Below are 24,885 nucleotides of genomic sequence, written 5' to 3' on the forward strand. Positions count from 1 at the left end.
GGAATTCGTGAGGCTATCGAGGACATAGGGCAGCCACTGCGCAGTTCGGTTATTGAAAATTTCATGAAAAGGATATTGTCCTGTAAGCGTGGTCGTGGTGGTCATTTGCCTAAAGTTACGGCATACCTTCCTCTTTATAATGAGATAAACATCCGATCATTTATATAAAAAAATAAAATTTTTCTTTCAATATCAAAATAACACCTCTTATTGGAAAACCCTTTATTATTTGGTAACCTTCTTCAATACAATACATATGGAAAACACTCCGTTGAATTTTGCAATTACAGTTTGCTTCTTCTTCGTAACAAAATTGAAATTGTGCGTTTTCAAAGGTGGATTTGTATTTAGAATCGTGCTCATATTATAAAATATATTTTCATTAAATCGTTGTTTGAAGTGTTTAATTGGCTCCTTATCCATTCTTGCATTCAATTCGCTTAAGATCAGCACATGCTCGTTAGATGGTATATTATCTTTAATATTTAGGAGCATAAAAAAAATTCTTAAAATTCTTCTTCTTTTTAACTCCGCTTTACACCAGTATAAAAGTTCTGTGACAAATTTTACAATACAGTCGGCGAGAACAAACTCGCAGAAAACAGTTCCGTTATGTTTGCTTTTGCTCGTATCAAGGTGGATTTATTAAGGTGACAGCATTCACCCAGCTGAATTTTTCACCGTAGGTATGGCTTACGTCAAAATGATATGCTTTGTTTGTATGTATTGGTATGTTTACATTCGTATGTTTAAATTTGCTTGCTGATTTTGACGTGATGGTTGGACCAAACGCAACAACAAATACATGTAGGGATTTACTTATATGTGTTTGCTGTCACCTGTAATAAATTCGCCTTGGCTCGTATGCATTGTGTTCTCATAAATTATACTCACTTTCGTGGCGAATTTTGCTTCTTAACCCTGCTACTACGTTAGGGTCTTTTGATGACCCAAATTGCATATAACATCACCGTATTTCTAACTGGTGGAATATATTTGAAAGTTCTTACTACTCAGTGCATCAATTGTTGAAATATATTGAATTCAATTAGCTTTATCGCCATTTTAGGCTTAGAAAATTGGTTATTGCAAGTGCTTACGCATATGATGTTCGGGTCATTTTATGACCAATATCATATTTGTAAAACGAATAGTAAATATTATATATAATGTAATATCCCCTGTTGCAGAGTCATCGTCTGGAACACCTCTCTGTTGTGAATGCTGGAATGCGTTTACGGTTATAATTTTTATATTCAATAACAACGAAACCAAATACTTTCAGTTCTGTGCTAAATATTGTAGTGATCAGTTGCTATTGTAAATCTAAGTTTATAGACGATAGATTTTGATAAAACATGGAATCTAGACATACTGTAACTATATATAATCTACATTTTTTTTTCTAAATTCATACTAGTATTTATACGGTAAAATTCGTTGTTGTATTTACTTGGCCATAATGTCAGCGTGGACAAATGGCTGAGCATGACATTGGTGCATTCTTGAGTGACCTTGAAGACGATGCAAGTGGTGATTGTGATGCAAATTTTGTACTTGAGGAAGACGAATGTTTATCTTCAGAACAATCCATTTCCAGTGGCACAGAAGCCTTCACTTCATTGACCGTAACTAATAGCACAGAACTTTTTGATAAAAATCGGTTGATAAAGTGGACAACAATACCTTCTTTGCAATGTCTAAGTCGTGCAGCAAGTGAAAATATTCTTTACGGAAAATCTGGAGTAACTTCTTATGTTATTCATCGTATTTCAAAAATTCGTGATACTTTTGATTTATGCCTTACAGAAGCTTTGAAAAGCTATATAATTCACTACAGCAATTTGCAAGGAAGTGCTGTTTTCGAAAATTTTCCAGCTGTAGATGCTACTGAATTCGATGCTTACCTGATCTTCTTATACTTATGGGTATTTATTTACGATATATTTTTCCTATTATAATTGTATAACGGACATATTATTCTTTTAGGAGTCTACCGGTCATACGGTGAAAGTCTTAACTTCCTGTGGGACGAGTTTCATGGACGTCCGTTTTTGAGAGCAATCATGTCTTTGGAGCGATTTAGCAATATTTCTCGTGTACTAGGCAAAGAAGAAGATCAGAAAAAAGCGGAGATACATTTTCTCCTATTCGCACATTTTATGAGCAATGGACTCAAAACTTGCAGTTGCTTTAGGTTCCAAGTGCTAACATAACGATTGACGAACAGCTTATTCCGTTCCGAGGTAGATGCCCTTTCAAAGTATACATTCCAAGTAAACCTGGGAAATATGGCATGAAAGCGTGGATAGCAGCGGATTCTGACACCGCATTTTGCTCACAGTTCCAAATATACTTGGGCAAAGTAGGGGACAATGCTGAAAGGAATCAAGGCAAACGGGTTGTTCTAGACTTAGTGTCTTCATACCGTGGACGAAATGTGACTACCGATAATTTTTTTACGAGTCATAACCTTGCATTAGAATTGCTAAAGCAGAAAATTACTATTGTTGGCACAGTAAGGAACAACAAACGTTTTCTGCCGGTTCATGCAACATCACAAGAATTGCGTAAGCTTCCAATACACTCAAGTAAATTTTTTTTTTTCATGAAAAAGAAACTGTAGTTTTGTATGTGCCTAAAAAATACAGAATGATTTATTTGCTTAGCACCCTTAACCATAATAGCAACATTTTGGAAGATCATCCAAAAAAAATTCCGGAAATAATTGAATACTACAACTCGACAAAAGGTGGAGTAGCCACATTGGACCAAATGGTTCGTACATATTCGTGCAAAAGGAAAACCAATCGGTGGCCAGTTGCCCTGTTTTCTAATTTATTAGATATTTCTGCTCTAAACGCTTTTATAATATGGACCGAAATATATCCTGAATGGCAAAAAAGTAAATTGCACAAAAGGCACCTATTTTTAGAGCAACTCGGTGAAGTTTTAACTCAAGAACATATCAAGAGGCGTAGTCGGCTTCCTCGCGCAGAAGTCTCTGCATCATTGGTACTAAGAATTCGAGAAGAAGACAGTGCATCACCATACGAATTCGCCTTCTCCAAAACGAAAATGCGCTAGTGAACGGAAAAGGTGCAAATTTTGCCCGTCGAAAAAGGAAAGACCTTTACTGAGTGCATAACTTGCAAAAAACCTGTTTGTCCGTCACACTGACACACAACCACTCTAACGACGACATATTGCATTGATCACGAGCCTTAAAAATATTAATGAACTGTACAAATTTGAATGTTCTCAAAAAAAAAATTTGGGGTCAACATAAGACCCGAACATAACATGTGTATTTTTTTTCTAACATAGTAGCAGGGTTAACAATGGAGTGTGGAGCTAAGGAAAATCGCATTGCAGTGATTGCATCACATAAATGTGATAAAAGTGCAAGTGAGATTTACGAATTGTAAAAAAAAAAAAAAAATATTTCGAGAATGTTTGTCTACCACACGATCAATCGCTTATCCCAAATTTCGTCCTCGCGTGGTGCGAGCTAGAGCAGCCATAAAAGCCGTTCGAGAAAGAGTTCGCAGATATCCCCTTAGAAAGCAGAGAATCTTGTACACGGAAAAGCATGTATCGACCAGAGTTATGTCAGTACTAATTAGAGATGATCCCCTCATGAAAGCTTTCCGACGCCCAACTGGTCACTTTTTGACAACGCATTTGAAGGAAATTAGATTCGGCAGATGCATGCAGTTTTTTCGGTGGCACGCGGCCAACGGTCATGAAAATTATTATTTTCTGAGAAAATTTTCACTGTTGAAGAAGTTTTTAATAGGAAAAACAACTAAATCTATGCTAAAACTTCTTAAGGCGCAAGAAATATTGTTCAAAGGGTTCAGAGCTGCCACCATCCAGCCCCGTAATGGTTTTGTGGGAAGTGTCTTGTAAAGGCGTTACATCTCTTCGTTTCTGCGAAAAAGGGAGTTAAGACCGAGGTAAAAGTGTATCAGGAGGATGTCTTAGAAGGCGTGGTGAAGCAGTTAGGTTAGGTTAGGTTAGGTTGAAGCGGTTGTCCACTGTAAGACACACTCAGGCTCATGGCCCATTCTGATGCCGCGTGGGGAACTATGTGTACTTTTCAAGAATTTCGTAAGATCCTTTTTTTGACAGTGTCGAAATCTTCTAGTTCATTAAAGAAATGTGCGCCCAAAATGGCGAGGCTGGATAGAGCAGGACAATAGACACAGAAGGTGAGGGATCATCTCTTCCTCGTCTAGACAACTTCTGCAGAAGTAATTTGTTTGCACACCCATTCTCTGTGCGTGCCTACCGATTAGGCAGTGCCCCGTAACAACTGAAATCAGTGTGTTAAGACTGTGCTTTTCTCTTCTTAGTAGAAGTTCCGTGCGTTTAGCATTGAGAGCGCTCTCGGGCGGTTTTGCAAGTGGCTTCATTACGCCATCTTTCATTCGCTACACTTACAATTTCCTCGCGGATACGTTGTCTACATGTTTGCAAGTGTATACCTATATCACTGTCTATGTAGGGAAGCCAAAAACTGAAGGAGATCCCCGGATGCTCGGAATATACACCTCCGCCCAACCTGCCATCGAGCTTTGAGCCATCTGTGTATACATGGATGGACTCGCCCTGTCTTACCATGTCTCGTTCCCCCTCTTCCCTCGAGGGTAGGAGAGTCACGAACGTTGTAGTGGCAAGTATAGGCGGGGAAGCCCCAACGTGCCATCCAGGATTTTACCGTGGGCATAGTCTGTGCTTGACCATTACTTCAAGTGCTGCATGCCTACCGGAAGGAAGTTTAATATCATATATAGTGCTTTCGATGGTGTGGTTAACATTGCACCGGATATAAGAACAGATGCAAGTCTTTGGACCTTGTCAACTCTTTTAATGTTCACGCCCTTCTCACGGGCATTCCACCATATGGCATTACCGTAGTAGAGAACCGGTCTAATTACTTTTGTGTACAACCAGTGTATCATCCTGGGTTTCGAACCCCATTTTTTCCCAATGAGCCTTCTGCAGGAGTATAGCGCCGTCGTAGCTTTACGTACTCTATCTTCGACTGTGAGCCCCCAATTTAGCTTCCTATCCAATACAAGTCCTAGATATTTAGCGTTTTCTGTTACCTTAATGGATTTTCCACCTTAAAAGTATTAGTTGAAGAGCAAGTGTTTTATATTTTCTGCTGAACAGTATCAGTTCCGTTTTTTCCGGATTTACTTCTAGGTTTCGACTTTAACACCATAGTAACAGTTTGTTGAGAGCTCTTTGTTGAAGGCCACATAGTGATGGAAGGTGTTTGCCAGAGATTGCTGTTACAATATCATCGGCAAATGAAATTATCCTACCTCCCATTTTTTCCAGTTTCTGAAGGAGATTATTGACAGTCAGGTTCCACAGAAGTGGAGAGACTACCCCACCCTGAGTTGTACCCCTGATCGGAAATTTCTTAATGGATGTTTTACCCAAATCTGCGCGTATCGTCCGCCCGAATTCGTTCTATGAGCGAGACGAGCGCTCTGTTTACTCCCATTTCCGTTAGCGCATTGGTAATTGCTTCGGGTGTATATTATTGAAAGCACCCTCGATGTCCAGAAAGACAGCAAGAGTGTTTTCCTTATAGTCAATCGGGTGACTAGCGAGTGGAGCGCTGTCTCTACTGATTTGCCTTTGCTGTATGCATGCTGAGAAAGTGATAGCTTGTTGCTAATCTTTTCTTTGATGTGCCCATCTACCAATCGCTCTAACGCTCTAAACAGGAAGGATGATAGGCTAATCGGCCTGTAGTCCCTCGGTTTTGTATGTTTGGTTTTTTCTGCGTTGGGAATGAATACCACTTTTACTCCGATCCATTTCTTGGGGGTATAATTAAGTCGTACTGCTGCCTCAAAAATGGAGGCGAGGCTAGGTGCAATCATACTTATGGTGTGTTGCAGGTCAGCGGAGATAATTCCATCTGGTCCCGGTGATTTATAAAGTTTGAAACTTCTTCTTGGCCAAGTTTAACAAAGCGCGCTAGTCGTTTCTTTCTCGTGCTAACCGTCGCCAACTGGACACACCAAGTGAAGCCAAGTCCTTCTCAACCTGATCTTTCCAACGCAGAGGAGGCCTTCCTCTTCCTCTACTACCACCAGCTGGTACCGCTTCGAATACTTTCAAAGCCGGAGCGCGCTATGTCTATGTCGTCGTAAAGCTCACACAGCTCATCGCTCCATCGTCTGCGATATTCGGCGTTGCCAACCTGCAAAGGTCCAAACATCTTACCCAGAATCTTTCTCTCGAACACTCCAAGCGTCGCTTCATCGGATGTTGTCTGCGCCATACGTTAGGACGGGCATGATGAGAGCCTTGTAGAGTGTTAGTTTTGTTCGTCGAGAGAGGACTTTACTGCTCAGTTGCCTACTTAGTCCAAAATAGCACTTGTGGGCAAGAGAGATTTCACGTTGGATTTCAAAGCTGACATTGTTATGGGTATTAATGCTGCTTCCTAAATAAACGAAATCTTTTATAGCCTCGAAATTATAACTGGCAACAGTGACGTGGGTGCCGATACGCGAGTGCGCCGACTGTTTGTTTGAAGACAGGAGGAACTTTGTTTTGTCCTCGTTCACCACCAGACCCATTCGCTTTGCCTCTTTAAAAAAGTTTGAAACTGCCGATGGCAAATTTTATATTGTCCTCCGTTATAAAATCTATTGGAGGACCTTCATTTGGAACTATAGAATGAATTCTGCCGTCTTCATTGCATAGACAACCTGGAAAGTGTGTCTGCATTAATAATTCTAGTGTTTGTTCACTATTAGTTGCCCAATTGCTGTCCTCTTTCATGAAGTAACTAGGGTTGTTGGGGCTCATTGATACCAATTTTTTGGGTCTGCTGGTCTCAAAAGTGCTTTCTTTCTTTTGACAGAAATTTCGCCAAGACGCCGTTTTTGCTGCCCTAATGGCATACATAAATCCTCTTTTCGTCCTCGGAGAACGTGAGGACGTCCTCGTGAGTTCATCAACAGTAGAGTCGAGCTGTAGCTCGGAGTTAATTTGGTATGTCATGCCAGAGAGGCCGCTGGCTGCTTTGTTTTCACGACCGGTTTGCACAGTTTAGTTGGTAGTACAATACTGCACGTTAGGTACCTGTGGACTGAGAAGGAGTTGTCTTTGACACTCTCCAATCTTTGGTAATATGTGCCCCCCGTTCGATGACACACCTAGTGTCCAGAACTTCCTTCCTAGTAGCTGTTACAAAGGTAGGGGGTCGCTTATATTGCTAATATAAGGATTGTTACACATGATGGATTCAAAAATGTACTCACCGCGTTCGTTGGTGTCTGAACTGCCACAGACATGATGATGAGCATTGTCATCTGCACCCAGTATGAATGGGATACCACGTCACGTAGCTTCCCTGGCTGCAGCTCTTAGGAGTGGTTATGGAGGTGACTGCACCGCGTCATGTGCATGTAAGGATGAGGCATACCATATTGTCCTTTCGCAGGATTCCACTGATATTATTGCGTTATCCGCATCACTAAATTGTACCAATAAGATCACATTAATATGTTTTTTACCTTTGTCGGTGACATAGTCCAAATTGAACTCTTTATTGCTCAACCCGCAAATCCGATATTTTACGACCCATGGTTCTTGGATGAGTGCGATTTCCTCTTCTCTTTCGGTGAGACGGAGGATGAGTGTGGCTGAAGCTGCCTTACTGTGGTGGAGGTTGATCTGTACAACCCCTACCATCGCTGGTATACGTTGTTGGATGACAGCCAACCACGGTTTGGTCAGCCTTCTCGTCATCGGAGGAGGTGGGAATATACTCCTCATTCTCCAAGGCATCCGAGAGTTTGGAATATTCCCCCGTGTCCTCTAGGGTAATCCTTCGGAAGAGTTCGCCTACCATGCCGGAATTAGATGTCACCTCGTCGTCCGTTTGGTTGTCTAATGCAACCGTGGTCTCCTTCGCAGATGAGGTTACGTTTTCTGCGCAGTTGATTTTACTGGCTACATCCTGTCTGTAGACATGGAGTGTCAGTGATTGGAAGCCGTAATTAATCTTCCATTTCTGATTGACGAGGGGATCCAGTGATTCCTCATTCAAGATAATCACCGCTAGCCTTCTCTTGCCAGCCACTTCACCAATCTTTGCTACTTTCCAATCGCTGAAAGGTAGCTCAGGGTTGCCTAGTTTAAGCAGTTCCAACACTTCTTCTGGATCGGTGTGGAAGTCTGGTATACAGGCTCTATGTATTGGCCGATTGGTGATGTCTTCCTGGAGGACCACATCGAGGTGGGCTTTATTGCCAGAGCGTATAGGTCCACCGATCGTTGATCAGCGCACCTGATTAATTTGACGCGTGATAGAAACCAACCCGCGTCCGAGCAGCTGGGTGGGGGTCCTGTGTTTTCATGAAGGATGTCTCTGTAAACTTTCCAGAGATTCCTGTTTATCAAGTCCCAGTTTTCTTGCGTGATCGCACCGTCATGGGAACTGCGATCAATCACCGCTCTTATATGGATTTCTTTCGCTACTTCCGCAAAAGATTACTTCATGGTGTTGGTTGTTTGAGTGGCGGACACCCTAGTTCTTTTGCCTTCAGAAGATATCCCCTCACTCCATATTTTGCGCTTCCCATTCGCAGAATCTATTTTAGCCTTCTCCCGGTGCTCGGCTATGAAGGTTTCAGCCCACGTCTTGGAATCTGACTGTTCCTCCTTTATCCGAAGCTGAGGTTTTTCTGTTCATTATCATTTCATAATCTTCCGCGCTGCTCGGCATGGTTAGCGTGACGGACTAAACTTTTTAGGGGGGAAAGGGGAAACGTCGACCGTGGCAGTCCCCTCTACCATGACAAGGTCATTCTACCTCCTGGGGTGACCCGGTTTCAGGAGAGTGCCGTTAATACAGCCAGGGGTAGGCTGCAAATCATCCAGTGAGCACGGTAACGCATAACACCCTGGATTAGGGGAGTAGGGGAAGGATATAATGGTATACTAGGGTTAGGAACAATGGGGGGACTATCGTCGGTACGGTGATCTCCTCATGGGGATGAGATTGCCAATTCCGCCGTTCGGAGGATGAATGGCTAGTCAATCCCCGTATGGAGCTTCCCTCTTAGTTCGTGGTGAGGTAGCCCCCATGATATCGGGCTTAAATCGCCACTTAAGCCTCATCCCCGCGGCAAGGAGACCCACATGATGAGGTGGTGAAGCAGTTTAGCAGTACTCTTTTCAATGGAGAGCGTTGGATTTTCCACGAAGATTCCGCACCAGATTATAAGGCAAAAACCACCCAGCAGTTGCTAAAAAACAGTATTTCCGGGTTCATAGCCGCAGAAGATTGGCCGTCAAGAAGTCCAGATCTGAATCCATTGGACATTGTAGACAAAATTGGAGGGCATGGCCTGTCAAAGACCTCCCTTTGGAGAGTCTCAAACAATTTTTGGATTGAGCAATGACGTGAATATCCATGGGAACCGTGGGTGCTTATTTATCTGAATGGCCTAATCATTTGAAGGCGTGTGTAAAAGCAAATGGTGAATGAATGAAAGTTATTATTATTTTTTAATATTTTGGTTAGGTTAGGTTTGGCAGCCGTATCGCACATAGAGACAGAGATGCCACTTAGACCACAAAATAGGTCCGTTTTGAGCCGCAGGGGCTGGGCTACATTTCCCTTTCCAGATTGAACCATCCTGAGCTTTGGACAAAGCGTAAAAGGTTGTTGATACCTAAAGTGTATAGATTATCTATATTTATTTATTTATCTATTCAATTGATAGTCTAAAAAATGCAGTATTTCTTACAGATTCATGCTAAGAAATGTAATCGAAGTAAAATTTAACTTATAATTAACTAGTTTCAATTGTAATAAGTTAAATGAAAAGATATCATTTCTTATAATTTACAGAGGATTTAGTTCAGTAATTCATTTAGTACCAATTTGAAGTGGTTCTTTGTTGAAGAAAAATCTAGGCCAGTATGATTTGAAAGCGAATTAAATTCTCCCAGAGTTCTAGAAATCTGAGCATTGGAAACATAATTATTCCTTACCATCCCTAAACAGAAAAAATCATGATTCCGTAAACTTGGCTGAGCAATATTTAAATTGATTTTCTCGAGTAGCAATGGGGAATCAATGACCCCAAAAGGAAAGTAATGGAGAGAATATATGCATATAATTGGCGCGTACACCCGTTTTGGGGATTTGGTCGAGCTCCTCCTCCTATTTGTGGTGTGCGTCTTGATGTTTTCCACAAATGGAGGGACCTATAGTTTCAAGCCGACTCCGAACGGCAGATATTTTTATGAGGAGCTTTTTCATGGCAGAAATACACTCGGAGGTTTGCCATTGCCTGCCGAGGTGCGACCGCTATTAAAAAATTGTTTTTATTAATTTTGGTTTCACCGAGATTCGAACCAACGTTCTGTCTGTGAATTCCGAATGGTAATCACGCACCAACCCATTCGGCTACGGCGGCCGCCTGGGGAGAATAGTCCTTCTAATATGTAGTGATTTAATGAGCAAGCACCGACTTTTATTGGATGGAATTGGTTCAGTGAAATTTAAAGAACGCAAAGCATAACGCACAAAAGTTTTCTCGACACGTTTAAGTCCAAGAACTTAAAAAATTATTAATCAAATAGGCTTAAGATATACCACTAACATTGTTTGGACATAATGCAGTACTATAATCTGTACTAAACGCTTCAATATTACTCAGATTGAAGTTACCAAGAACACAAAAGGTTCCATTATTTGAGGTTAGAGCTAAAACATTATCCACATGTGCTTTATACAGTGTATCAATACTTGACGGAGGAATATATGACGCAGAAATAAAGATAATTGAAGTACCATTCATGGAAACGCACAGCTGATCGAGGAGTTTCCATGCCCCTTGAGAGATTGTCTCCAGAGACCAATCTCCTTTAACCTGATTGCACTTTGAGCTGCGATGGAAATGATAGAAAAGTCGATGTAAGTGCAAAAGGACATTCAGGGCAGCACTGGGACAAGTTTTCCACGCTCCGGTGATGCCAATGCATGCAATCCTTTGCACCCTCTCCAGTTTATTGATATTATAGCTCTTCCGAAGAGCTTCCCACCAAACCAGGCATCCGTACGTTAAAATTGGCAAAACCACTGCGTTGTATATCCGTAGCAAGATCTGTGGTTTGAGTCCCCATCTTTTACCGAACATAGATTTGCAGGAGTAGAAGGCTATACTGGCCTTCTTTATCCGATTTTCAATGTGTAGCTTCCAATGGAGTTTGGAGTCAAGCATCACTCCAAGATGCCTAACTTCCGATGAGAGCGGGAGAACGTGGTTGTTTAATTTAAGGAGTCGAAAGGCTGGAGGTTAATATTTTCTGGTGAATAGCACCAGATCCGTTTTGTCAGAATTGACTCGGAGGTCACAAGTGGCAACCCAGCGACTGAGTACAGCCAAAGACCTTTCCAAAATCTCAGCCATGACTGAGGGAAACTGTCCCGATACCACCAGGACCAAGTCATCGGCGTATGCTACTACCTCAACCCCACCCTTATTTAGCATTATCAGAACTTCGTCAATTAGGGGCGAAAGGGCACCTCCCTGCTGCGTCCCCCTGTGAACGAATCTAGTGACTTAAGCCCCTCTTGCGACCCCATTAATTTCCCTGCAACCAAGCAGGGACGAGATCCAGAGACAGATAGGTCTTTCCACTTCTAGTCTATCTAACGCAGTGATAATTGACTCCACCCTGATGTTATTAAAAGCACCTTCTGTATCTATGAAGGCCGCCAAAGTGAATTATTTACCTTCCAGAGATTTTTCCACAGTCCTTACAACCTCGTGTAAGGCTGATTCCGTGGACTGCCCTTTCAGGTAAGCGTGTTGTGCTGGAGATAATTTTGATTCGATGTTCTCTCGGATATGATAATCAATCAATCTTTCAAACCCTATTAGAATAAATGAGGTAGGACTTATAGGCCTAAGGTCCTTGGCCGAATCGTGACCCCTCCTCCCTGCCTTGGGTATGAAAACAACCCTCGTTTTCTTCCAGTTGGCGGGAACGTAATTAAGAGCGATACACGCCAAGTAGATTTTTTGCAGGACAGGAACCACCAAGGTACTTGTTTTCTGAAGCATCACAGGCAAGATATCGTCAGAATCAGGAGATGTAAAAGGAGAAAAACTTTTTATTGCCCACGTGATTCTGTCAACTGACAGAATAGATTCCAGGGAAACATCGAGGTTCCTGTGGGGAGATATGGTTTCCCGTGCGAAATTGATTTCGAAAAAGATCAACCTGTGATCCGAAAAGGAATTTCTCTGAGAAACCCTAATGGCGGGCAAATTAGTCGAGAGAGTGATATCAAGAACCTCCTCCCACCCGTTTGATGTTTCCGACGCTGGAAATACAAACGTGGGGGTGTTGCCCTTGTTCCAAATAAGGAGATTTCGACTTATAATGAAATCAAAAAGAGACTCACCTCGATCATTTATCTCGCTGCTTCCCCAAATGGTATGCCCCGCATTGGCGTCGCAGCCGATGAGGATGGCGTCTTTATTAAATGAAGGTGAGTCCACAAAACGCCCCACCTCCTCAGGAGGTGCTGTATTTTCGTGGGCCATGTATGCAGAAACCAAATAGTAGCAGCGGCCACAAGATGCTTCTACACGGACTACTGTCACGTCTGGTGAGCTGAAATAAGACGTCAGAAAGGCATTAATAGTATTCCTAACGAGGATACAAACCTTAGGCTTACCTTGCGACTGGACATAAAAAAGATCATAGCGTCTGCTCTGGAGGCCCATGATTTTAGACTGCCGAACTCAGGGTTCTTGGAGGATGACACAGAGGTTGTTGGTGGCTAAGCTAGAGTGGTGAAGGTTAATTTGAGCTACCCTTAACATTTCTCTGTTAAATAAGCCTGTTTTATGACCGAGCTGCGTGGATTCCATGGAGCTCTTGGCTTCGGGTACCGCGTCCGTCGCAAACGGCCGAAGCTCGCCGAGCTGATTTGCTACTTCCCCTATTCCGTCCAGTTCGCCATCCGGAGCACCAGACGCGGGGAAGATTTAAAGTTTGGCCGTCCTGAGGCCAAAACGCAGTTTGTGCATCTTTTCCTCGAGTACCTTCAGGGACTCTTCAGAAATTAGCAGCAGTACCGTGGAGTTGCTTTTCTGAGGTTCCTCCAACTTGACCATAGACCAGTTGTCCATGGGAACCTCAGGGTTTTGAAGCATGAGGCCTTGGAGGATTGACCTTCGGTAGCCAAATGCGGGCTCTGTGTCTTTTTGGGATCTCTGAGGCTGGGATGAGCTTAAGTGAGAGCCCCTCGCAGGCATTGCTGATTACAGCAACGCCCTTCTCCAGAAAACCCCTGGAGAACTCATCAGTACACTTTATCACCCTACAGCCACAACAGATGTCTCCCGAGTCGAAAAGAGGTACCTGTCCTCGGTTTGCCTTGAGGTATTCGACGATCATTTCTTACAGCCGCCCCTCAATGGCACCCCAATTGGCCAGCACCTCCCTACCTCTATGGAATTTTGCATCTACGAGGGCAACTTGGAGGTGATCCCTGGCCACCTCGCTATAAGCAACCATCGCAGGTACAACCACCGCCCTTGTTGTAGGGCCCTCAACTCCCTGAGTCGAGAAATTTTTAACTTTCTTGGCAGCTTCCCCGCTCACATCTTGTGATCGATTACGCTTAGCCCCTGGTTGCTTCTGAGGATATTTATGTGATTAAAGGTCGGAAGTTTTCTTAGCGGCCATGGTTTCGTACTCCGAAACTACGGCCTCATATCTGACCTTGTCCTCGGCGTCGTGATCATGCGGTCTATCGGCTAATTCATTCTTAGTTATCTTAGCCAGAATGAATTTGGCTCTCAGGTAGCGCGCCTTAAGCAGCGACCCAGAGGATTATTTTTTTTTTCTTTTTGGCATCCCTATCAGAGGTCGCCGGAGAAGAGGATTGCGTTTGTTGGTTTATTGGCTGTAGACGGCTGGGTTTCAGCAGTGAAGTGCTATGGTGAGCTGCTGGGTCCGACCATTGTGTCCTGGCTAGAAGCCAGCAGCTCGTCTTCCGAGAGTGTGCCCAGCACACTCTCAGTTTTTGTTGTTCCGTAGTGGTTTTTGTTTTATGTTCAATAATTCAAATTTTGGTCCCACGAGTATGCACGGAAGGAAATGGTCCGTCGCGGCAGAGCCGGCATACCGCGGTAAGGCATGTGATACAACCGACCTTGCCTGGGTATCGGAGCCTTTCAAATCTTCTGCGAGACGTGTTTTCTTTGCCTCAGTAAAAGCGCTTCTGCTTGTTTTTTAAGCTAGCTTAATTCAACCGTCCATCACTTAGGCTTGGGTTTACCCCTTAGTCTTCTTATGGGCAGGCTTCAGCTAAAGCAGCATTCTTGCTGTAAGTAATCTTGTCAACCAGAGTTTCTAGTCCTTCAATACTTTGTGGTACAACAGATAGACGAGTTCCTTACGTAACCCCGATACAATCTACATTTTTTCTCAGTCTGTTTTCATTATATTTCTACCAGGCTTAGGTCTCGGTTTTTACTAACCTGAAACTAGATTTATCTATGATCAGAGAAGGAATGTTCTTCCAACACTTTCCAGCTTCTAATCCGGTTAATAAGGGAGTCAAAAAAAAAAAAATTTGTGTCTAGCACTTCCTGTCGATTACTTATGACAAAATTGGGTGTATTACCTTTATTACAAATCTGTACTTTAGTTCCCAACAGATAATCAAAGAGACACTCACCTCTGGCGTTAGTATCAGTGATGCGCATTTACATCCGCACCAAGATTTAGCTTTGCGCCAAGATTCTGCGAATATTAATCTCGGTAGCTTCTCATGGTCATGTGCGAAGTAACAGGAAGGTAGCCACATCCGCTCGTTTCCTGATTCCAGGCTAATGGTCAATTGAGCGGTGTCGCTGTAATTAGGGAGCATGAAAGCATTTATTTAGGATTATTTTTGTTGCGAGCATACATTAGCTTATATTTTTGAGTCCTTAGTCCACACACAAGTCTATGTGATACTCATGGTTCTTGAATTAGGACAATATGATGCCCACCTTTTGACAGGTGGATTATGAGGTTGGCGAACGCAACCTTTGAGTGATGAAGATTAATTTGAAGAACCCGTAACATCATGGTTACTGGACATCATCCCCACCACCGTTTCGTCAGCATCATCCGAGTCTGATGCCAGTAACTCTTCCTCATCAGTGGGAGTAGTAGCAACTACTCTATCTAACAAGCAAGAGATACTGCCGTCAGCAGATGCCTTTCGTAGCGCTGTCCCAGTATTAGGACCAGAGCCAGATTCCGTCGTGAGATCGCGCCAGTGCGTCCACCAAGACCTTGTAGACTACGAAAGTAGCGCTTCAGTACTCACCCTTGGGATCGTCCAAGTTGGTGATCTTCCAAGACGAAGTAGAAAGGTCCGGATTACATACCCGAAGCATTTCAAGGATCAGAGCCCTAGCTCTTGATAAACTGGGTATATCATCCCTTGTAATTACTTAGAGATGCCATCCACTATCGCGTCAGAAAGGAGCTGGGCCAGGATTCTCCTTCAGAATTTGGAAGAAGACGCTTGAGAGCCTGGCTTCCACTTTATTCCTATTGTCAGGCGAAATAGTGCCGTCAAAGTTGCTTTTATTAACCACAGCCCGTAGCTGTTGGCCGCTGGCAGCTTCGCTGTACGTAGCTGGAGAAGTCTTTGTGTGTCGGGGCTTCTTCAACGTGCTGGGGTTGCTGGGCATGTCATCCGACAACAGAGGTTTTGGGTTGGGTTCAGAACTCCGAGGGGACTTCTCCGTTCCCCTTGTCGCTCAGCTAAATGAGTTCTTCTGTTTAACAAACCACTCCCCCTCTTGAATCGTTTTTAAGCGCTCCAGTATCCTGAAGGCAGCATGCCTCTCCTTGTAACCATGCCGTGCAGGATCTGTTTCTGCGAAGGTATCAGTCGTTTTTGACTCGGTTTTACTAGAACTAGTCTCGGTATTTGTGGCACAAGAATTTTACTTCTTGGCCAGAGGTATATTGTTTGCAGTGCCACTTCAGCTGTTGCCAGGTTTGTCCTCATCGCCCGCTTCCGTCGTGCGAAATGGACTAACCGTAAATGGCTTGGATGTACTGACACTTCCACTAGGCTTGGTTATTGCAGTTTCCGTCGTACTGATAGAAATCTGGCTTGATCCAAATTTGGGGGGGAAACTGTAGCTTCCTTTGCATTTAAGGACTGCTTGTCCATAGAGGTCGTTTGTTTGAAATACTCCATCTGTTTCGTACGAAGGGGCAACATAATGATCCACCTTGCAGCGCCCCATACCACGGCAAGGTCATAGTTATACCCCGAGGTGACCCGCTGCTGCTTCGGAGGTATCGGTTTCTTTCGATTCCCGGTATTGGCCAAAGGTATCTTATTTGTTCCGCCACGTCGGCTGACGGCAGGTTTGTCCTCAGCCAGCTTCCGTTGTACGAAATGGTCTCGCAAGGGCTTAAATGAACTGACACTTCTACTAGGTTAGGTTATCCCAGCTCCCGCCGTACTGATAGAAATCTGGCTTGAGCTAGATTTCGTGGTGGTGTCTATAGCATCCTTTGCATTTAAGGACTGCTTGTCCATAGAGGTTATATTTTTGAGAAACACCATCTATTTCGTACGATCACCGTCCACCGTGGCAGATATGGTGATCTCATAAAAAGTAAGGGGACACATAATGGTCGACCGTGGCAGCTCCCCATACCCCAGAAAGGTCATGGTTATACCCCTAAGTGACCCGGTATCGAGCTTGGTTGGTTGGTTAAAGTGGTGATTCATCCAGAATCCAACTAGCGCTTCCGCACCATTTTGTTGCCACATCCTCTTTACCCCAGTTATTTAAGGCTTGACTGTATCCAGTCTGTGCGGTTTAAGAACCTTATTAAGTCGATGCTCGAGACTTTAGAACAGTGGTTTGCCCACGAATGACATTCTGTCCTTCCATAGCGAAGGGCATTCACAGAGAAAATGGAAGATTGTTTCAGTTTTCTCCGGTTGTTTAGAACAGTCAGTGACAGTATGTGTAGTGTGGGATGCCCATTTTGGCTGCCTGTTCTCCGACAGCCCAAAAGCCAGTTATGACTGCCGTTTGTCTCTAGGTGTCCCGTCGTTTCTTGTTTATCTATGTTGACGATTGTTTGGGTCATAACGTCCTGCTAATTTTGCATTTTGTCTGGTTCCTCCATCTACAAACTGCGATTCGGAGGTATTATAGGGAAATTATATTCTCGACTGCACCTAATTGTGTGAATACCGAATAGCGATTTTGCCCTTAAAAGAGAAATCTGCGATCCTACAAGCTTCTCTAATTGCAAGTACTTTCGATTCGGGGACACTGCAGGCATTAGGGAGACGCACAGATTTTTCAATTTTAAGTCTATGAGAATATATATGGACCAGCTCCGACACCACAATCCATTTTAGAGCCATCTGTATAGACTGGAGTGTCGAAGTAGTTTAGTGAGAATCCCTTATTCCATTCATTCCTAGACGGAAAGAGAACTGCAAAATTTCCGTCGGGACGATGTAGTCAGTCCTCTTCGAGGTTAACTGAGTTTGTCGCAATAATATACTGGCATGACCATAAGTTCTTGCTTTCCAGCAACCCCCTTCATTTAACCTAAATGCACTCATGGTTGCCGTCTTCTTAAAATCTAGGACTAATGGAATAACGTGTGTAAGTGCGTTTAGGGCCTTCTTATGGCATGATCTAATTGCACCGACCCGTATTACACAGGCTAATCTTTGTATTCTGCCCAGTAATTGATGTTGTATTCTCTCTCTAGAGCTTTCCACCAGACTACCGAACCATACGATAAAATTGATCGTATAACCGCCTTATACATCCATAAAGTATGCTTAGGTTGAAGACCCCATCTTCTTCTAAGCATACGTTTGCAGGCATATAAAGCAATTTCTGCTTTCACTACCCGTTCTTCGGCGTTTAATTTCCAACTAAGTTTGGAGTCGAAAATTACCCCTGAGTACTTTGCACTGGGTGAAAGTGAGAGGGTTTGTCCGTTAATAGTTGGTAGGGTAAAGATTGGTACCTTATATCTGGTGGTAAAAAGAATGAGTTCTGTTTTACGTTGGTTTGAACGTATGCCTTAGCCTGTAGCCCAATAGTTAAGCTCGCCTAGCACCCTTTGAATGATCCCGGTGATCGTATTAGGACACAGTCCTGACGCCATTAGCACCACATCATCAGCCCTACCTCTATCAAGTTTTATTAAGATTATGCCAATTACACAAAACCAAAGAAGTTGAGATAACATTCCCGCCTCTGGAGTACCCTCTATGGACTCACTCAGTTATATTGATACGATCAAGAGTTTCCTATAACATCTTAGGAAAAATCACATGACGGCCTGGAAATTTAAAAGGTGAAAATAATTTGATTGCCTATGCAACCTTCTCTTTTGTGATTATTACATCAACAAGATACTGGGGGTCATATCGGCTCCGCCAGATTCTCTCAACATCATTGTCATGAGCGATACATCAGGGGAAATAGGAATTTAAAAGAAGTTCTAGAGATTCTTCTGCCGTAGAAATCCAAGTACCATCTGGCCTCTTGACCCAAGAAGCCATTGAACGGTCTTTGCACAAAATACGGCTGAGCCTCACTGAATCTCTGGTAGATTCGATAGAAGAACAGAAATCTATCCAACTTTCTTTCTTGGCGGCCCTGCTTGCCTTTTTGTATTGTATCCGGCTTTTTCAGTACAATTGCCAATTATCTGTTGAGTGGCTGAGATTAAAATTTGATCTGTCCTTAATTTTGAGAGTTCATTGCTCCACCAAGGAGGATCGATTTTTTGGTATATTTAATTAGACTAGAAGTTTTGTAGACCCTATTAAATGACTCCTCCAATGTTGTGACCTTACTCTCAATGTTTCTGTGAGAGTGCTTTGATGGATCGGAGTCCTCCCTATCCTATTCACCACTACATTTTTGAATCGTTTCCAATTTGTTCTAAGTAGGTTACGAAATGCTAAAGGTGGATCTACCTCATGATCCAGGTGATAGAGGATTCAGCTATGGTCCGAAAAAGACTTTTTGTTTTTTGCCTCCAATTTTTCACTTTCACTGAAGTATTTTCAAACAGAAATGTTATATCTATTTTTTCGCCCATCCTCTAAAGCATTCCGTGCTTGGAAAGGTGAAAGTTTGGGTATTACCCCTGTTATATACTGTTAGGCTAGTATTAATGATAAATTCATATAAGGACTCACCTCGACCATTCGTTTCAGTACTCCCCCATACGGTATGCCTCCCATTGGCGTCATATCCTAGTAGTAGCATATTCTTTTTGTTGTCAAGCACAAGCCTACGAACCTCGTCAATACATGCACTGGGGTTACCCTGGGCCATAGCACAAATTGTAGTTTTTGAGAGAGATTCCATTTACCTCAGTGCTCCGCACTCTGGGTTCCTGTATCAGTGCGATGTCTACGTCCTCCCCCGATAGGGGAACGGTTAGGTTGTCCGTTGCAGTCCTGGAGTGCTGCAGATTGCTCTGGACAACCTTGACACCCATAATTATTGGTCGTTTTAGGCGCGTCAATCCTCTCGTTAGCCTCGTCGTCTTCCAGTTGCATGCACATGAGCAACAGCCTCCCGATTCGCAGAACGGAATAATTTCAGATGAGCTTTCCTCGCGCCAAACCGAAGTTTGTTGGTCACTTTCTCCAGTGCCTCAATACTCTCCTCTGAGATATGGAGAAAAAAGGACACACTGTTATTTTGCGGAGCCTCCGCTTTGGTAATGCTCCAGTCATCAAAACAGTGCGGTTGTGTGCTTGCAAGTATGGGATTAGCTGCTTAGCTTCGGACTACGAGCCCTTGGCCGTCGTGGAATCTCGCTGGCTGGGAGTAGTTTAAGCATTAAACCTTCCCAGTCGCTCTGGATTTTGCTTACAGCAGTTTGCAGGCAATCAAAGAGAACTGTTCGTCACATTTGATCACCCTTCATTGAATCAAGTCCTGGCACTTAATCTTCCGGGCTTCCTATGACGTGATCAGCAACAATACGAGACAGACGTGACGAAATTTCGGACGACTTTTCCAACGCAGGTTTGTCGCGGTTCGTTAGTTCGTCCACCAACGCCGTTTGCAGATGATCCCGTGCCACCTCATTAAATGCGGGTTCGGCTGGTTTGGGCGTAGAAGCAGTGTGTGACATCTTGTGCTTTTTCGCAGATTTACCGCCCCCGTCCTGGCGAGCTGTGGTCTAGAGTTTTGCCATCAACTGTCTCTAGACTAGAGGCCAAGAGCTCGTCCTCTGAGGGAGTTCCAAACTTCCTTAGCTCGTTTGTGTCTGTCCCTTTTTTCATTGGGTCCGTCCGACTGTCCATTCGTTTTGTCTTTGTGTTAGTCCGTTTGTCCGTCTGCTTGCACTGTTCGAATTTTTTGTTTGTACATTTCTTTGTGTTTTACGATCAACTGCCCTTCCTGATATTAATTTTATCCCCCGGCTGTCAAACCCACATATTTGGCACGCGTCACGTTACACCTTGGGTCGAGGGAGTTTTTTTAATGACGTTTACGCCTTCGACCTTTGATATTGAGGTACCTCCGTAGAAAAACATTCGGAAAACCTTTTGACTGCAAACCATCCAATAGGCACGGGTCGCACGACACCTTGGGTTAGGGGGGATTTTTTAACGGGGCTTGCTCCCTCCGACCTATTTGAAAAACAAGTCGCGCCTATGTCCAATGCACAATTGTTTCCAGCCGTCACCGAATCTAACTTCCACAGAAACTCAATTATGGCATGACCCAAAAAGTAGCCCGACGACCATAATATTTACATGATTGAATAAAACTAACTACATATATTAAAACAAGTATTATAATTTCATATCTATAACAGACTTAACTTGTTACAGAGCTTATGGCAGAACTAAGTAATTATCTATTCTTAGCGTTTTATCACTTTGCGTTTCATTTTTGAGATGCCGCATACTATATATCTATTTTATGTTGTTTAATTTTCAGAATAGTTTCCTGATCCAATTGTCTCTTTAATGTTGTAAAATCGGCGCCCGTTTTGTTACAGCGGAAACACTTTGGCTCGTCTTGCACTCGGCTCTCTTGTGATCTACAGATCCACAATTAAAACAATGTCCCTTTCTAATATTTGATTTATTTTCTCTTTCTTGTTTAATGCTTTCTATTAGGTGCGCAACTAAGTTCCCGCTGTTTGTCAATAGATTCCGCCAGTAGTGTGTGCTAGTCGATTCTAACATAACCTAAACGTCATAAACCAACCCTAGGTATATGTTAAACAAACTGCTTCGACACATTTGTGATTTTGTTTTGGTATCATATACTTTTAGTTTTTTTAAAATATCTGATTTTCTGCCGAAAAATCGTAATTTGCGGAAGGTGTTTATTTTTTGTATTATTATTGAAAAATGGATTCATTACAGCAATCCAAAGAAAAGAAAGCTATGGGGACTGCCCGTCATGTTTCTACGTCGTCGCCTCGGCCGAATATTCACGCTGCGAAGGTTATGCTATGTATTTGGTCTGACTAAGTTGGTGTTATTTATTATGAACTGTTAAACCCAACCGAAACCATCACTGGGGTCGGTATCGACTTTAATTGATGCGACTGAGCCGAGCACTGCGCTAGAAGCGGCCGTAATACGCGGAGAAGCATGAAAAACTGTTTCTACTGCATGACAATGCTCGGCCTCACGTTTCCGAACCCGTTAAAACCTACCTGGAAACACTGAAATTTAAAATCCTACTCCACATGCCATATTCTCCAGATACTGCGCCGTCCGATTATCACCTGTTCTAGTCTCAAATGGTCTAGTTGACCAGCAGTTCCATTCATATAAAGACATCAAAAAAAACCTCATCATAGCCTCAAAAGATGAATAGTTTTATCACGACGGTATACGAGATCTTTCAGAAAGATGGGATAAAGTAGTAGCCAGCGATGGTCAATAATTTCAATGAATCACTTGTAACCATTGGTAGTAAGAGGGAAATTCCCAATACACTTAGAGAAGTCATGCAAGATTTACTAAACATGGTTGAAAACTGGTCAAAAGCAAATGGGCTAAGCGTCAACCCCAATAAAACTGAACTCATCCTATTTACCAGGAAACATAAAATTCCAAATATAGCTCCTCTGACCCTAGGTGGAACGGCACTGTCATTTAATGATGAGGCCCGCTACTTAGGTCTAATACTAGACCGAAAGCTAACTTGGAAGGCAAATGTCGAAGATAGAGTAAAAAGGGCTACAATAGCACTATACTCTTGTAAACAGCTGATAAGACTAAGTTGGGGTCTCTCCCCATCTATCGTATGCTGGCTTTACACGGAAATTGTCAGACCAATCCTAACATACGGCATATTAGTATGGTGGCCAGCTTTAGATAAATTGTACATCAAAAGAACCATGGCACACGTACAAAGAATGGCCAGTCTTTGCATCTGGGGGGCCCTCAGAACTACACCCACAGATGCACTAAATATTATGCTTAACATTTTACCAATAGAGCAGTACGGTAAGCAAACAGCTGCCAAAGTAACTCTCAGACTAAGAGAAATCGGCCTACTCAGAACGTACCAAAGAGGACACTCCTCAATTTTAGAACAATTCCCCTGAATTCCTAGCACAACGGATCTCTGTAGGACCAAGGACATCAATTTTAATAAATCCTTTGTCACAGTATTTCCTTCCAAAGAGGAATGGGATAACGGGCTCATTGTTAAGATAAATGACGTAAACATCTACACAGATGGCTCAAAACTGGACAACCAAGTAGGTGGAGGGGTCTACTCCGACAAACTCGGAGTATGCCAATCATTTCGCTTACCTGATCATTGCAGTGTATTTCAGGCGGAAGTCACTGCCATAAAAGAGGAACTTAAAGAAATAAAAACGAGAGTATTATCCGCAAATGAAGTCTTCATTTACTCGGACAGTCAAGCGGCAATAAAAGCGCTGGAATCAAAAACGCACTCGTCAAAAACAGTTCTAGAATGTTTGTAAATTACTTATAGACAGGGAAACCATCAAAAAGGTAAATACAATCTGGCAAAACCTCACAACATGCGAACTAAGCAGACAGACATGGCCGAACTGGAACAGCGGTCGATCGAAGATCTTGCTAAGATTCAACAGAGAGTCTATAAGAAAAATGATAGGTGTTTTAACTGGCCATTGTTTAATAGGCAGCCACGCTAGAAGGTTAGGACTCCCTTACTTCGATTTCTGTAGAAGCTTAATACAGAAGAAGAGGAAACAGTCAGACACCTTTTATGTGAGTGTGAAAGCCTAGCTATGAGAAGGCTGCGCACTCTCGATACAGCATTTCTAACCGATTTAGCGGACATAGCCCATCTAAAACTACCGAAGCTCTGCTCGTTTATTAAAGCAACCGGATGGTTTGAAAAGGAACACGTAGAGTAAGGATAAGCTCCAGTGGTATCACAATGGACCTGCCGAAGGTCTAAGTGTGTCTTACGACAACCACCCTACCTACCTACCTACCTACCATTTTTTCAGAATAAAGTTTTATTTTCATCAAAAAAACAGCGAGAACTTAGTTGCGCACCTAATATAGTATAATTTCGTATGGCACTTTGGGTTCGAATCAGCTTTCCACAACATGCTCCTTTTTCATGTTTAAAATGTACTCGTAAAAACTTTCAGAAAATCTCTTTGTACTACTAGTTAGTTTTTAGAGTAAGTCAATACTTGTAATTTCTTTGTGGAATTCGCGAACTAAAAGCTCTTTTAAGCTTTCGTAATCAATTACCCACACCTACTCTAGAAACAATTGAGCCACTTTTACCGTTTTGCCCTAAGCTTGGACATATTTTTGCTTTGGAGTGAGTTCATAACCTTTCACGTTTTGATCGAAGTTATAAAACCATTGTTTAATAGGTACCGACTGGCCGTGGTAATCGGGGACTATTTAATTGAAATAATGAACCGAAATGCTAACTCTTTTGTTTTCTTCTTTGTTTTGTTATTTCAACGCCAAAAACTTAATAAGTTTTTTTCAATTTGAATCAGCCACAAATTTCCCATTGTTGCTGATGATCAGAATGGAGGCCCTTTTTCTAATAGAGATTGTTTGACAAAACACGCGTGACTACTGTCAAACTAAATATGATATATAATTTTCTTCTTTACTTCTTTGGACTTTTATTTGTGGGGGCATGTAAAGTCTAAATTCTTTGTGGATAAGCAAGCTTCGATTGAGGCATTGGAAGTTAACATTACTAAAGTTATTCTCGAGATACCGACCGAGGTCTTCCCTCCGACCGAGGTGCTACTCTAACAAAAACTAACATTTGTTATTATCGGTGCCATGGTCTGTACCACTTTTATACTATATATCCTACATTACTGCCAATAATATATTTGGACTCGCCTTATAAAGCTAACAACACATACGATTCAATTATTTAAGAATTTTTCAGTTCTCTCATTGATTAACCCCAATTGGGGTTTCTGCTTTTGATAATAACCATGATGAATGAAACAAGTTCACAAGTAAAATATAGGTGGACATGACTTGCGTATGTGATAAAAACATGTTTCATGGTTGGGTATAGTTGCATTTACTGTGCATATTTTCCTTAAAAGCGGCCGCAATATGTATGTAAATGCCAAATTTTCCGAAAAAATTTCGCAATGTCGCAAATTTTGATAGCATCCATTGGTCCAATAGCTTTTCAATTTGGAATTAATATTTGGTTCAAGTACTTTTATGAAATCTTCATTGTAGGCGCTGCGTATAGGAGGAAATGTTATTTAAATGAAAGTAGAGGTGAGTATTCCCTTGCACACACATCACCACAA

General features: G+C 42.6%; 1 protein-coding gene and 1 long non-coding RNA gene across 3 annotated transcripts in view; both read left to right on the forward strand.

Moving 5' to 3' along the window:
* Positions 1–24,885, forward strand: part of LOC128869174 (uncharacterized) — a 107,356-nt gene that overhangs the window by 14,815 nt on the left and 67,656 nt on the right. The window lies entirely within an intron of this gene.
* LOC128869172 (uncharacterized) lies at positions 1,276–3,733 on the forward strand. Its single transcript, XM_054111683.1, has 2 exons — positions 1,276–1,928; positions 1,990–3,733. Exons 1-2 carry the CDS (start codon positions 1,479–1,481, stop codon positions 2,056–2,058), a joined length of 519 nt encoding a protein of 172 aa, XP_053967658.1. The 5' UTR covers positions 1,276–1,478; the 3' UTR covers positions 2,059–3,733.

This window comes from Anastrepha ludens, chromosome X (assembly GCF_028408465.1).
Source record: "Anastrepha ludens isolate Willacy chromosome X, idAnaLude1.1, whole genome shotgun sequence".
In the NCBI taxonomy this organism is placed as follows: Eukaryota; Metazoa; Arthropoda; class Insecta; order Diptera; family Tephritidae; genus Anastrepha; species Anastrepha ludens.